The 16599-nt window shown below is 34.3% G+C and overlaps 1 protein-coding gene across 5 annotated transcripts in view; it reads left to right on the top strand.

Annotated features, from left to right (window-relative positions):
- LOC139688451 (uncharacterized) overlaps nt 1-16599 on the top strand; it is a 39770-nt gene that overhangs the window by 12064 nt on the left and 11107 nt on the right. For 4 of the 5 annotated variants that reach the window (XM_071586025.1, XM_071586024.1, XM_071586023.1 and 1 more), the window contains exons 9-11: nt 1605-1666; nt 7168-7227; nt 14407-14643. In XM_071586025.1, coding sequence (XP_071442126.1) covers nt 1605-1666; nt 7168-7227; nt 14407-14643 — 359 coding nt within the window. Of the gene's footprint in view, nt 1-1604; nt 1667-7167; nt 7228-10773; nt 13934-14406; nt 14644-16599 lie in introns of those variants that run through there. The other variant, XM_071586026.1, reaches the window with a different exon arrangement.

The following is a 16599-nucleotide window of genomic DNA, read 5'->3' as shown; positions in this document are numbered from 1 at the left end:
ATAGATATTTCCCTTTGGCCTTTAGATGTAATAATTTTTTATGTAATTTTCAGTGTCATGTCTCATTCTCATGCATTCCACATTATATATGCATATTTATTTGTGATAAGAGTTTGAAATTATGATGGTCTCCACTTTTACCTCTTCTGCATATGAATTGTGTGCGCATATGTAGGAGTTGACATCATGCATTAAGAGTGAAAAATTACATTTTTATGTTAACAATAAATGCACAAATTACCTCATTTTTAACTAGGTTAAATTTTATGAAGACTTTTTTAAGTATCGTATTTCCCAGAACACAAGACTCCCTTTTTTTACACCAAAATGTGCTCTTAAATCAGCCATATGGGCTGTGAGGGCATATGGGCATAACTTCAGCATATAAGCACAAGCTTAATTACACATTTTGATAATATCACTGTTTTTATTCAGTAGTAAGCAACATTGTTTTTATATTTCATTGAAAAAATTCCCAAATAAATCAAATTTATACGATGTAGCATATTTAGTTTCATCTCACAAATGGTGTGGCCATGAGCTTAATGCACACTGGGTTGGCTAATGGGAAAGTTGCCCCTCTGCTAATACATGCATGGCATCTCTCCTATCTTGGAGTATGTAGGCATTCTACCGTAAGTAGTATGACAGTGTCTTAGGGCATAGAAAATGGTTGCTTTAAATACAAAATTTCGATAATTTTAAAATAGTAACAGAAATTAAGCACTGCATAAACTGTTAACATGGTATTAACCTCAAAGACTCTTACAAGAGAAGATTGTCATACAGCATTGCATTTGTACTTTAATATATAAATTACACTTCAGAACACAAAAACAAGGCCTCTCAAAGTCGATTTGACCCTGTGTTGTCGAATTTCTGGGGTTCTAATTTTTTTTATAAATTGTAACCTGAATGATCAGGGTGCCTCTAATGGGTCAGGAAATATGGCAGCATAAATTCTACTCTTTCCATGTACATTTATACCTAAATGCCTATATCTTGTTTCACTTTTGCACAAATTGTAAGCACGCCTTTTTATAATTATGTTACCATTTCACTAACATCTTTAACCAGTACAAATAGGTTCCCTTACTCAAAAAAATAGTTCACTAATTAACTGCACTATCTATTAATCTCTTTTGCTCCAGTTATCAGCCCACGAAATCTCTAGTGCCTTCCAAATAGCATGATATCTCATGAAAGCTCCAGTGCATTTGGTTTGTAGTTTAGAATAATTTTGTTTGTCTGTCATTTAAGTGCATTTAAAAAATGTCAGTCCTTCAGAAATACCTTTGGCTGCCTCTCAAGTCACTCAAGTATAGGTATAGGTATGAAGACCTTATTGCCCTGCCAAAGTGAAAGTGTTTCCTCTCATTGAAACCACAATTAATCAGAGCATGTTAAAATTGGTTTTTGTTAGTATAAGTACATTTTACAAAATCTGATTTCATAGGTAACCTCTGCATTGCAAAATCCAGATATGCATAGTCTTTAATTACCTTCTTAACTATTACAATGAAATTTCATGTACCTATAAAACTTATAAAATCTGGCTATTGGGTTGTTTTCTCAAAGTTTGTTGGTGACATTTTACATTGCAGGTGGCCTGCCATGTGTATCCATGGAGACAAATCACAACCAGAAAGAGATTGGGTACTTACAGGTGAGTTAGAATGTAATGAATGTATCTTATTTTATTCATTATGTATGTTCTCTTTCTTAGGAGTTGAAGTGTTTTCCATTGATTCCCTTGGCTGTTGTCATTGATTAAATGTTTCTAAATTAAAGAAAAGGATTAATGCTAAGAAGTGAGAAAAGAAAAAAAAATGATAAGCACACAATTTCAGCACATTAGTTTACAATGACTTATTTTGTCACTTGGAGTTAAGTTTTCCTTTAACATTAACGTGTCAATTTTTTCTTTTCAAGTAATGCATCATATTATTTTCTCTTCCTTTCTTCTGAATAGGGTTTCATTTAGTATCCACCCTTTTATAATTGTTTGTAGCCAACTGATCAGTCCGTTGCCCATTCTTAGCACCCTTTCATAATTTGATATATCAATCCATATTCTAAATTACAAGCCCAATGCCCATTTAATGCTAATGGATTATGCTAATTACCAGGAATGCCTTCTCTCCTGGGGGTTAATTACTGATCACTGGCAATTTCTGTGTAGGCATATCATAAAACTTCTTATGTAGTGTTAATGGGATTGAAAAATCCTACAACATCAGAGATGGAAATGTACTGACAGAAGATAAATATACATAGGAAACAGTTGGAAGGAGTATGTCAAAGAATCATATTGTGGACTGATGAAACCACCAAAATGGTGTAATGAAATTGGGAGATGATGTGTTTGAAGATGTCCTAGGTCCATATAAACTCAGTAGTGAATTCGAACATAATCTCGATAAGTTAAAGAATACCCTAGGACTTACAGAAGAGTGTAATGACTGCAGTATATGTATCCATATGGTATCATTATGTAAAGAATCATTTAAAATAATTTAGCTGATGCTTCTGGATTTGCTAATAGTGACAAAGTGAGGAAATATCTTAATACCAGTCAGTTTATAAATAATTTGCAATGCTCCTTATTACTGTTCTGATTAACATTGTAGTAAGATTAACTGATAATATGAATCAATCATACATTTTAATACAAATTACTTGTAATTATTTTTATTGCTTTAATTATCTTAGAAACAGGATTTACTTAATATTTTAAATGCATTGATTGAATTTGTGGAATGAATGACAAAAATTCTTCAAAAAATCATCACCATTACCTTTAACTGTATAGTACCCATCTCATGCTTACCATGTAAATATAATAGCTGGGTGTATTTTTTCCTACAAATCATGTGATATGATAATAATAATAAATTGTATCAAATTTCTTAAATCTATTTAGATTCCTTTCAAGATACATTTTTGGAATCCTCTATTTATGAATTTTAGGTATCCCAAGGCACACTGCTGATGGTATTTTAATATTTTGTGTGTAGCTTGGAGCAGGGTAACAGTTAAACAGCACTGAAGGGTAGTAGCTCCTAAAAACCATGAGTTTTTGATTGTGATGTTTCCCCACCCATAAGATGCACATTTTATAATCCAGAATGTATTCTAAAATCAGCCTACAACTTATGTGCCAAGGGTATAACTTAGACAAATAAGATCTCAGTGGATTCGCTGACTGTCAATTAGGTATAGAAAATGTTTGCTTTTATTACAGAGTTTAGCCAGTAGTGAGTGATAGTTTTTTCTTTGACAGCACTTCCTAAAAAAATCCCAAATAAATTGTAAATGTATACAATTGTGTATTTAGTTATATCTCACATATGGTGCTGCTGCAAAACTTATTTGCATATTGCTAGCAAGGTTGTCACTCTTCTGCTAATATAGTTCAGTCTACAGGAACCCATTGTTAAGTAGTATTAGAGTGTTGTTAAGGCATAGAAAATGTTTGCCTTTGATACCAATTTTGGTAATAACAGGTTAATAACAGAAATTAAGTGTTGCTTTAAAAGTTCAAATTAGGATAACCTCATGGCACCTAAAGAGAGAATATTGCCGTATAGCATTGCTTTAAAACTTGAAATCATGAATTACCCTTCAGGGCACAGAAAAAGGCAACTGAAAGGCATTTTGATCCACCTCAGACTGGGTAGATGGTATGAGAAAAGAGGAAGCAGAAAATGATCCATATATGCAGATATGAATAAAAAACTTGATGTTCATGTGCCCCAATATGGCTTAAGTTATAGGAACATATTAAGAACTGGATAATAAATTACAGGTAGAACAGGATAACTGTTTCAACAAAAATGATTTTAATTGAAGGAAAAAAATGATGAGAATGAAATAAAAAGTGAAAGGGTTGTCTATTGCTGATTTTTTTTGGTGCAAGAGATTTTTGAAGGGAAATAGTCTATGCTTATATAGTAGAACTACGATAGCACAAATATTTACCACCCTAATTTAGAAGAAAAAACACCACCTCAGGTTGTTGCTGAAGTATGAGACAGCCATCAATATCTAGTGTTTGTCATTGGTTGAAAATGTCTCGCAGAAAGTTAGCCAAGAGACTATTATAATGTCTTTTTAAAAATATGGAATTAGCACTGCACTAGATGGAAGTGAAGATGCCATTCTGCATGAGGAAATTGACAACTCCAGTGAAAATAAAAGTCTGATTGCAAGGTCTGTTCAAAAAGTTCCCGGACATTTTTATTACAAAAATACTTAACAAATAATTGGTCAATGTTCCCTTCAAAGTAGTATCTTCCCCAACATATACACTAATCACAATGGTGTTTCCACTTAATGAAAAATTCCTGGAATGCTTCTTCCAGGATGCTCATGAGCTCCTCCATCTCTGGACTGGTGGCAAATCTCTTTCGTTTGAGCTTTTTAAGGTTTTTAGGGATAGGAAAAAGTCACATGGGGCCAGGTCTTGTGAGTAGGGTGGGTTGGGAAGCACAGCAGTCCTGTTTTTGCCTAAAAACTGATGAGCCCTGCGAGACAGATGACCCTGGCATGTTGCCATATTAAGAAAACCTCTTGCCATTTCTCCAAATGGCAAGAGGTTTCTCTGATCTGCTGTCATTGGGCAAGTGTGAATTTGCCTGTGACTCAGTGCATCCTCAATGTTTCACTCAGGATGCCGCACTCTTTAGTAAGTTTCCTGACAGTCAGAAATTGATTTGCTTAAATGAGATCTTTTGCTCTCTCAATGTGGTGGTCATCAGTCAACGTTGATGGTCTTCCACAATGCTCACCATCTTCCACTGATTCACCCCTTTTTCAACCAGGTATACCACTCATAACACTCAGTATGTTTCATAGCATCCTCACCATAAGCCTTGATAATCAACTCAAAAGTTTCTGTGAAGAATTTGTTGAGTTTCACTCAGAATTTCACAGAACTATGCTCTTCAAAGAATTCATTTCCACAGTTCCAGTTTATCACCACACTCCACCAACACCCCTTCACATTAATGGCCTTAACTAATCAAGAATACAAGATATCAACAAAGTGGTTGAAGAAGTTCCATGGACACAACGCCTCCAATGGGATTGAAAGATAACCAACTGGAGGCGCATTATTCAAAAAGTTAGGGAAGTTTTTGAACAGACCTTGGTATGTTAGGTGCAATGAGGAATTTCTGGGATTCTATGATGTATGAATGCTATTATAGCAGCTAATCTTTTAACATAAAACTTCAATTTTCCCTTATTAAGTGTGAACATTAAAATATTTTTGTTCTCTCCAGTCTTGTCCAAGAATTCTTTGTAAATTCTAACCCGGAAAATCACATTGCATCTTATGAGTTTGGAAATATAACTCAGCAATATTTTGTTGGGGCATACCAGACACCCCAAGAATATTTTTTGAGCATTTTTAATGGAAAACGATCTTGTATGGTTTATCTCCATCATTATCCAAGCTTGTCAAGTTTAAGCTTTGTTCTTCCTGAATATTTTAATATTTGGGCACTAGTCTGAGTTAGACCCAGTATTTCTAAAACTATGATGTTAGTTAGTGCTGTGCTACATTAGCTTTTTGATGTCGTGACTCAACATCAATGCAATGTCAACTACTTCAAATGTCATGTTGATGACTTCAGAGACCATGTTGATGTCATTGTTACAAATGTCGACATCAATATCCATATTGTAGAGACATCCAGTGTCACATCAACGTTTTGAATCAGTGTCTGTCAGCTTGTTTGTTAAGTCATCAAGCTCAACCCATCCCTGGAGAATTTAACTTCTAATAGTGTACCTGTTGGAACTCGTCCCAAAATGATTGCAACTAGGTAAAATCAGATGGGGAGGAATACTCTTTAATAATTATTACATACCGTATTTTTTTAAGATTTTCTTTGCCTTTACCATGATTGGCAAACTTAGGTGGCATTATTGGCACATGAAACCCTCAATCCTAAGGCATACATATCCAGCAAATGTATAGTATTTGTCTTAAAGGTAAGGGTTTGTTTGTTTTTCCATCCATGATATGTGTCATAACAGAAGATCTGCCAATGTACACATTGATGACCACACCAATAGCAACCTCAGTATCAATATCAGCATTGACATCATTATGCCTTCAACTTTAATGTTTACATTAATATCTCAATTTCACCTACAATGTGTCGACGATGCCTCAAGTCAGTGTTGACATGTCAATGTCTAAATTAAATGTAGCCTTCTACTCAATATATGGAAAGGTAGAACAAACCTAATGAGCGGTCACCATCACATTTCATGTGGGCTTTTTTGTGACAAAAAATCTTGGGTGTTCTTTTTTAATAAAAACATCAGTAATATGTGGATAAAGGGCTTCTTGAGTGACTGTAAAAATTTGCGAAAGTATTTCCTGATAACTATATTTTCCACTTATACTGTAAATTAGAAATACCAAATTTAATTGATTTTTACATATTAATGCTATGTGATGAGATTACTTTCATTCTTGATATACAGGACTTATATTTTATTTAAGCTGTTCTTAAAAACCATTGATTTACCTGATTTATTTATTAATGTATATATTTTCAAGTTATGAAAGAAATCAAAACAATAATACTAGTATAATTTTGGTTGAGTTCTATTCCAAAGAATATTTCATAAATGCTAATGTAATAAAAGACATTTTTTGTGTTGTCTCCCAATTATTATTCTAAGAATTTATTGAAATTTGTATAAATAGTATAATGCATGTTTCATAATATAAATTTATGTGTAATGTTTCCTGTGAAAATATCTAAGACCAGAGTAGCCTTCATAAGTTGAGATATTATGCTATTAGTGATGTTCCTGGATTCTAAATGGTGTCACCTTCATGGGTGTTATGGGCTCTAGATGTGGCTTTCAGCATACATTTCAAACATAGCATAACCCCTCTTGAGATTATATAATTTCACTCACTAAAGATACTATACAATTTTTTAGGTGTACTCCAAGGAAGTTAAACATTCTTACTGTTCATTTCCTTTGATATGTTGTCATAAATGAATGTTTTACCATTTGCTGTAGTTTTGAATTTCTGTGCCTGGAGATTTGAAAATGGGAAATGAAGGTCAGCTCTTTAGAAGTGTAACTGTTATTGGTCTCTTACTAATAAAACATATCTGTTTATTTTTTGTCCAGAATTTCGTTCCGGGAAGTCACCAATATTAGTTGCGACTGATGTTGCTGCCAGAGGCCTTGGTAAGTATTCATTTTATGTTTTTTAAATGCAAATGGATATCATAAGCAATATGGAAATCAATTATGGAATTATTTGTTATGGTTTAATTAATATTTTAAGATTATATAAGTTAAGTCTATTCAAGTGGTACATGAACTTGACTTTTTGAAAATTTTCTGTAGGTGTTGTATTGTAAGTTTTCATAGAATGTGGCTATTTCACAGGATTTTTTAAAAGAAGGTTATGATTTGTAATGGTTTGATTTTTTAAAAGAAGGTTATGATTTGTAATGGTTTCTTGTCTAGGTATTAATGTTAATATGTTTTACTCATTTGGATTATAATATTAATTTACTGACGGTAATATATTTTTCTTGTTTACAAGGCCAGCAGATTTATTTTTTCTATTTACTTAGAATTACTTGGACTTGTACATGGGAGCTATATTCCAAATATAATACATATAACCTTTTGCCAGTTCATACTTCGTGAATCTATTTTAATGCACTGCTTCTTGGGAAAGGTACCATAGCTAAATCTTGGCACAGCATAGTTCTATTATAACTTGTTTGTTTTACATTTAATAATGAAAGTACAGTACCCAGTTAAATCCCTCCATTATATAGTTGGGAAGAAAATAAAACCAATTTTTATTAACTGTAGTAAATTGGGGTTTGAGTCAGCAACCTATAATATAATACTCCTTCCAGCAATTCCCTGATGTTATTTCACGTATTTCTCATCTACTCCTCTTGACCGTGTCCATACCCTGGTAAGCGCTAATGTTAAATGCTAAAATCATGATCATTTATTGTCAGTATCTTTTTGAAGAGCCAGCAGCAACAATTAACGTAATGACCTAGTGGCTGTGTAATAATAGTTCAGTTAAGGAAGGGGCATTGTTTTATTTTTCCCTGTTGAATTTTAATTTGTCTCAAATTTTCAAGAAGCACTGTATCACTAATGAAATCTGAATGGAACTGACCACAAAATCTTTGACTGCTATCAGTCTTGAAATATGGGCTTGTAATGAAAATCAAAATAGCGCAGACATCCTTACACAGTACGGTGATGACCTTCTTACTTTTATATTGTCTTCCTAAATCTGTGATGGTTTTTGGAGTATTAGTTCAGTAAATCCTTTCTCCTGCAATAAATAGCATATGCAATAGGCCAGCAATATCTCACATAGTGATTGTTGTGTATTCCTGAACTCTTCTCACCTTCATCATACCTTTTTCTTTCTTCATTTGAAACTTCATGGTGAAAAAGGTTTTGAAAATAATACTGATAACTCTGTTGCTAAATACTTTGTTCTCATTAAGCAACTAGGCAGTTAAGTACTGCTAGTAGTTAGTACAGAAGATTAATCCAAAATTTCACCCACAATGCTGTAAATTTCCTGCAAAAGATAATTACTTCAATCCTGTGATATGCATGACCTGATTTCCCTGACAAAATGTGAAAATTAGTCCATATTTTGCTACAGGCTGACTCACTGTACAAGATGGAATCATGTGAAATTATCATTCTGGTGAAAATTATTGTAAAAGTTATCACTCTGGAAAATTGAGACTAGGTCAGTTCTGGATACATTTGGGGGGGACCATCATGTCAAATTTGGCTTAAGCAGTATCAATGGGTTATCCTATAGTATGGACTGTCATGTTAGGTCTATCTGTGCTGAGACCTCTTTATATCAACATTGTTGCTATCCTGGGGACATGCAATCAAATGAGATGTCTTGTCTGGTCCAATACTATCAAGATACATTAGTTCATCTTCGCTAAATTCTTTTCATTTTCATATTGTGGTATGAGAACGATGAATAACGGAATCAAATGAATTAATTCTATATTTTCCTAAATGATTGATTGTTTCAAATGCTTGAATTTTTCTTATTAATGATAAAATTAAACAGTCATGGCATTGACCATGATACTATGGTTAAAATACTGGTTATCATATATGGTTACTGTTTTGTTAAAATATGGTTAATCATGTATTTTTATGCTTGCCTGGACTCATGACATATGGCTGTAATTATTATGTTTTAATTGCATTATTTTTATATATTATTATAATTATAAGTATAGACTCTTTGTTTTAACGAAGTAGAATACTTTTGGTTAATTGATGACAAAACCACAGCATCATTCAAGTGTTTTATGGATTTTGTAAATGACCTTACTTTTTTTCTAAATAATCTCTTGTTGCTCATGGCAGTGGCCTTAAATTGAGGTTATCATCCTTTAATAAAGAATCACTAATGGTGGGATTTTATCATATTCATACTCGTATACCTTCTAATAATTTACAGTATTTTCATATGATCTTCTTAAATGGAATGCAGTAGTAATATCAAAGTTTGTTACTACTGCTTTTATTTCATTTGCTCGCCTTGAAGTTTCTCATTGCAAATATTTGGTTAGTGATGAGGATTCAGTTTAAGTTATTCTGATACCTCATTCATTTACCTATTGGTATTTGACTTCTGTGCAATTAGTATATATGATTCCCAAGATGGCTCTCTGCCATGAGTATTCATTGAAATAATTTATTGATGTACTTTCCAAGTGAAGATATGTAAAAAATTATCATTAAGACTGCTGCTAAACAAACATATTATTATTTCTAGATATTTTTTTTATAATTAATGGCTTTAATGCCTTTAAGTAGTACAGAAACAGGTAAGTGCTACAAAGTGAGCAAAAGAGTCATTACATGGAGTAATTCTTATGCCTATGAAAATATGCATTATATAGGAATTGTGCCTCCAATACGGTGTTGTATATTTATGTAAAATAATTACCTTAATGGTATGTTATAAACCCTGAAGTGAGTAGGACACTCATTGAAATCTTTGTGGTGAAATAGTTATTCTACACTATTATTTCCAAAGGATTTTTCCCTTGAAGAGAACAGGTAAGGATTAAAGGGTATTCCTAATGATCATTATTATGTTAAGTTAACTAGAATTGATCTATTCTTAAGTTTTAAAATTCTTCTTGGTAAAATTAAATATTTTAGAAAATTCATGATCTTCGTAAAAGTTGTTAATGGTTCATTTGAATAAATGAGCTCTCAAAAAGTATTGTTTGTACTTCACTGTATTGTTCAAAATATTTGTTTTCAAGACATTATTAAAAAGCAAGAAAGATAAATTCAAGCTTCAATTAATTAAAGATGGGCAGAAGTTATGTATTTCATTTAAATGTTATAAATCAATAAATAAATGTGTGAGACTTCAATGTCAGTGACCAAATGTAATTAAGCACTTTTGCTGTAATTGGATACCTGGGTCCCGTGCATGGTACAGAGAATGTTAATTGTGGTCTTGATAAGTCACTGTGTATTGCCCATCAGATGTTAAAACTGCTCTCAGTTGATGATGATATGTAGTAAAAGTTTGTGAGGGAACAGCAGTTCTCTTTCCCACAAGTCCTTATAGATGATGAATAGAGTGAGGGGATACCCGAGCTGAGCGTTGGCCTCGGGCGACAAGAGGTAATCTTCTCTACGAGCTCCCGAATTAATCCGCCTGGTTCTTTTTTCTCTCCTTTGCAGAGGCGCAAGGGAGATGCACACATTAATATGAGAGGGAAAAGGAAAGCAATAGCAAACAATGTGCATAGTTGCATCTCCTGGCCGTGCCTCTTGAGCCTTGCCCATTCGCAAGGCGGTGGGTCAGAGTCACCGGGCAGGTTGCTAAGGGGAGGCCTGGAAAGGGCACAGGCCACTTCCCCCCTCCCCTGCACCCGAGGAAAAAACCCTCACAAGCCCACAAGCCCTCGCCCGGCTCTCACCCGCCGCCCCGACTCGTCACGGCAACTGGGCGAGAACCGTGCGTCGGCTCGCTTGCCGCATGTCGGGATCGCATAATCCCCAACCCCTCCTGTGACCCCGCCACGGATGGGGAGATAACAACGTCCCCCCTTCGTCAACCGGCTGGGCAGCCATTGATGTAATGCTCTTCCGCTGGAGTCCCCCCCCCCCACTCTCCAAGTCCTCCCCAGGACCCCTGGTTCCATGAATGAATGATGGTGTCTTGCAGGAAAACCCTTCAGTCCACACCCTAGATATTGATAAGAATTATATTTTGATTCTTCAAGTATTTGGAAAGATGTATTTTCAATTAATGAATAATTTTTATCAAAAATATATAATACAGTTCATTTCATGGTGAAAAGAAATCAGAGCAAGAGAAAAAAGACTACCCATAGCATGGTACATTCTGGTGTTGAATATTAGATTTTGTTGCTTACCTTACTGATAATATCTTGCATTTGAATGTAACGGGACCCAATTTTTAAAATGTGGACTACCATAATTACACGAAGCATTCAGGATCTTATGTTAAATTTTAAATGATGTTGCTGTGAACAGCAAAGGTATTCTTAATTTATTCTGTAGTGTTCATGAATGGCATCAATCATAATAACGTCTTACCTTTTTTCTTTCAAAGTGTGTCAACATGAGTTTTTTTTTTGCATGTTGTTAACTGAGAAATTGCTGCATTGTCAATGCTGCTTGAATGTATTTTGCATCATGTTCTTGACTTTGTGAAGTAATTAATTTTTCCACTCAGTAGACAGTTTTCTATTCAGTATATACTTCCTAATATGGGTGAATATTAACTCTAATTTGAATTGGAGGAACGTCCATCTAGAGGCTTTACTTCATATGTGATTTTCTGTATGCTTAGAATCAGTCTTAAAGGCACAAATTCAAAAGAACACTCTGGTTTTATATTTCAATATGGTAATTTCACCTTACTTCTCTTGAGTGATGTTCAAGGTTTTTTCCTACTTCATTTATATTAATTGTCCCTCATGCACACTTAATTTCAAGGAATAGGCATTAAAAATGTGAAATTTAAGTATTTGTTCTTATTGAAACATTTTTTGAGTTAATAGAAACTATTAATAGAAATATAACTAATAACAACAACAACTATTAATAGAAATTTAACAGTCTGGTAAGGTTTTCATGATGGGGTGAAAGTCAAATTGGGGATAATTGTAAATTTTGTTCAATTGTGCTCCTAAAACTGTACAAAATTATCATTTTTTGTTTTAGTGCAGTTTCATTGATTTTTTATTATTCTGAGTAAATTCATTTACAGCAGTGTAGTTAAATTTGCATGGACGTATAAATAATGGCATATTTTTTTATCATAATAGAGTACAATTTTTTAAATTGGATTAAGTTGAAATTTTTTAAGTTATTTCAAATGAAATGAAAGTCTCCTTTTATATTAACAGTTAAGGGGTGCTAATTAGATTTTGATTTAAAGTAATCTTGAATTTTTGACTGTACTAAATTGTGAAATGTACATGGGTGATGGTGCACAAAATTATATCAGAGAACCACTTTATTCAGCTTTTAATTTGAATCACATTCACTGGGAAAGCATGGCTCATTTACTATGGTCTTAAGCTTGTGACTGTAGATTGGCTTGAAACTTTTGTGTAGTTCAGCATTTGAATCATGACTCATATTTTGAATATATATAAATACTGTTAACATATTATTATGTTCACCTATGCAAAATGTGGCCTAGGTTTTATTAGAGTTGGAGGAGACTGCTCTAAAGCGCTCATTATGAAACTTCTAGTATTGGATTAAGCCTTGAAAAAATGCTGAAATATAATTATTTAACGCTTTTCATTCATGTGGCAACGTATCTTTTGTTGTTTTAACTTACCAATTTAATTACTATCGCTAAATATCCTGAGTGCAAAGTGAAAAATTGATTTCATTTTATCACAGTGAAATGTAGAACCTTGTCTCACTAGTACTGCAATGTTTAAAAGAAGCTACTTACATGTAATCATTTTTCAATTTTGCATGCTCAACTATGTGTTATTAAAGTTAATAATTATAGACTTAACTACAAAAACAGAGTTACAGGGTGCAATTCCTAAGGTAAATACAGAACACGGTACATAAAATTTCTCATGGTGGTTTTGAATAACTTGCTGGTTTAGAATAAGTGAATATGGCAGTTACACAAGGATGTACCATGCTGTTGAAGTCAGGGAGAATGAGCTAAGGCTACACACCATCTACTTCCCCTTCCCTCCACTTACCCCTTGTGCCCCCTGCGTATGCTGTGAGGAAAATCCGTGCATAGCCGCCTCACAAGGAAAGGGACGGACTCCGCCGGGGGCTGGCATGCTCTTGCCTGCCGGGCGCCCCCTCCCTCGCAGTGGCGGTGGCGGGGCCCCATGTAATCCGCCTGAGGGGCCCGCCTGTGCCACAAAATAGGGTCGGGCCGTTAACGTCTGGCGGCATGTGGCCCTGGTGGTCGGTGGCTCCCGCCGCAGGTAATTGGACTGCGTGCCCTGGCGGATGTCCAGTTGAAGTTCTCTCCTTATTCTGAGGCCCTGGTGTTGCCCATGAATGGACATAGGTCGTGGATTACCCCTAAGAAGTCAATATGCAAATTTGTCTGTTGCATTGGGTGGGTCTTAAACATGTAATCAATTCAAGGGTGGCCTTTTTCATATATTATATATTTCTATATTTCAGTTCCCTATTTTGGAAATTTAAGTTTGTAACATAATGAGATATTCGTTTGATGCAGGGTACTAGGTAAAGTCCAAATGTGCCCTAAAATGCCTGTTAATCAAATTTTTCTTCTTAATAAATTTTGTTGGCTTAATGAGGACATATTTTTTTTAGCTTTGGATATTTTTGTTTTCCTTACCTTGTAAGTGAAAATGTTCGCCCTTAGATTTCAGTTCAGTATAATTTGCCAACTTATTTTTGAAATTATTTTACATTAAATAATTTGTCATAGGTTGCAACACTTATCCTTCTTGAGTTTTCTTTTGACAATCATTACTGTTATTTTGTTTGCCTGTATTTGATAAAGATTGCTTTGCTATGTTTTTGTTTTTTAAGTTCATTTAACGAATTTAGTTAGGTGGTTGGAAAAGATTGCTTGCAATGGTAGAATTTTACACAAAATGCAAACATTTTTATCATGGATACCAACAAGTTAATTGTTCTGCTGTAGATGTCATGTTGTATTATCGCTGGTGCTTTTAAATATCAAGCTTATAAAATAAAGTTCCCATCGGAGTGTAATTGAAGTGGCAATAGTTCATTTGATATATCAGGGACCTCATCTGTGATGTATAGTAAGCCAACTACCAATTATTCTTTTTTTTTCTCTTAACATTCCCAATATAGATGTGGAAGACGTTAAGTTTGTAATCAACTTTGACTACCCATCATGCTCAGAAGATTATGTTCATAGAATAGGAAGGACAGGAAGATCCCAAAGGACTGGAACAGCTTATACTTTCTTTACACCAAACAACATGAAACAGGCTGGTGACCTGGTGTCAGTGCTTCGAGAAGCAAATCAAGTTATCAACCCTAAGCTGCTTGAGATGTCTGATATGTCTCGATCATGTGGTGGCCGAGGTATTTATTTATAGTCTTAGATCATGTCTAAAGACCAAATAATAAGATGTTCTTGTTGTAGATAGATGGCAAATGAAAGATTAGATTGCATGAATTCAATATGCTTATTATGCTATCTTAATGGTTGTTTCCCAATAGAGAGAATAGTGTTGGGGTAGTGTTAATTATAGACATATTTTCTATTTTTGAGTCCAGCTTGTATACCATACCTTATATAATTGGTTTTTCTACTTATACCTTAATGTTTGCTTTCTAGATGTTAATAGCATGGGTAGTGGCATGTAGAGTTTTATGTGTTTTGTAGTTTTGTTTTCTCATTTCAATGTTAGGAATTACCCCTTTCAAAAAATAATCCTTTCGAATTTCTTTGAATTTCACAATTCTGGTATATATTTCATTATTGCACAAATGGTCCTCCAAAATTGTTGCTTATAATGGGATTATGAAAAATGAATTGGTGGTTATAATTTATTGAATAGAGACATGTTTTATGCAAATACATGGGTAAATATGGAAAGTGCACCAACCCATTTTATCCATTTAAACAGTTAATGATTATAAAATTACAGTAACATAATTTTCCTTTATATATATGAGAAGCAACCTCTTGGCATTTTTGAGAATATGTGCCCATTGCTTAGATAATCTTGTCACTCTTTGAAGCACCTATCTCTTTAATTTTGTTCTTGTTCTTGAAGAAAATGCAAATTGTTGATGTCAACCAATTGCTATTGGGCATACTAGATCTTCCATGCTCACACATTGTTCCGATTTTCAGTGACTTTACTTTTTATTTCTGATATTATTTTTATTTTTGTGTGGCTTTCTTCCTACAGATTTTTCTTCTTGGTCATTTAAAAAAAATGCAAAAAATATTAGTAAAGTTTGTGCTGAAGAATCACTAATAATAAGCTTGAACACAAGTTTAGAAAAATGTGTGATAACTAGAGACACTGAAGTAGTAGTAGTTTTAGGGTAGGCGACCGACAGCTAAGGTCATTTTGCGCCATTAGGGATGGACGAGAAAGGAAGGTTAGAGAGAGGTCCATCATGGGCATTAGCCTACTCATGTAAAAAGGCACCAGGGGGTCTGCAGTTTAACGCCCCATCCGACGGACATTGTTCTCACTCAAAGGGCTCTCCACAAAGTACCTCAAGTAGAGACCAGGATACTACTGAAAAAAATCTGCTGCCTTCAGGATTCAAACCAGGGCCCTCACAATGGGAAGCCTGTATGTTTGCCACCGCACCATCTCAATCCCCTAGAGACACTAAAGCTAGTGGAACCAATGCTAAACACAAACCGAAGTCATAGGCATGCAGTCATCCCGAAAATTCCCCCCTCTTTGTCACTTGTTAAGCGAGTCATTTCTGGGACCAACAATTTTGCTTATTATGCCAATTACATGCAATGTGAGGTGCTCGTTAAGCAAGGTTCCACTGCATCTCCTCAATATTTTCTTTGTTCATGAAGAAAATGCAAATCATTGATTTTGACTGATTGTATGCACATATCAACCATGCCACTCCTTTTCCCCATTTTTCAATAACTTTACTTTTCATTTAATTCATCAACTTCATTGAGATCTCCTTAGTTCTCTGTGAAATTTTTTCTGATTCATTTCAAAATACACAAACTGGTATGATTTTATTTACTAAATTGATGAGAATTAATGCTAGAACACACTGGATAAAAGAACAATGAAACTTAGTCAACATTTGCTATGAAATTTTGATCTGTAAAATATATAACTCATCAAGAATCACCACCTACATTTTTCATCTAATTCAAACTTGAGCAAAAAAAGATTCAATTGTTGAGGAGCATTTTGCAGTGTCTGAAGCTGGATGAGCATCATTCTCAAGGTGGTTTCCTCCACCAGTGACTCTAGAGCTGGGGATTACACCCCTTGGCTAGATTCCTGGCGGACATTCCACATCACTATCATTTTCACT

Source organism: Hetaerina americana, unplaced genomic scaffold (assembly GCF_022747635.1).
Source record: "Hetaerina americana unplaced genomic scaffold, ioHetAmer1.1.p SCAF_1, whole genome shotgun sequence".
Lineage (NCBI taxonomy): Eukaryota > Metazoa > Arthropoda > Insecta > Odonata > Calopterygidae > Hetaerina > Hetaerina americana.
The sequence above is the reverse complement of the archived record's forward strand: the minus strand, read 5'-3'. Positions and strand labels throughout refer to the sequence as shown.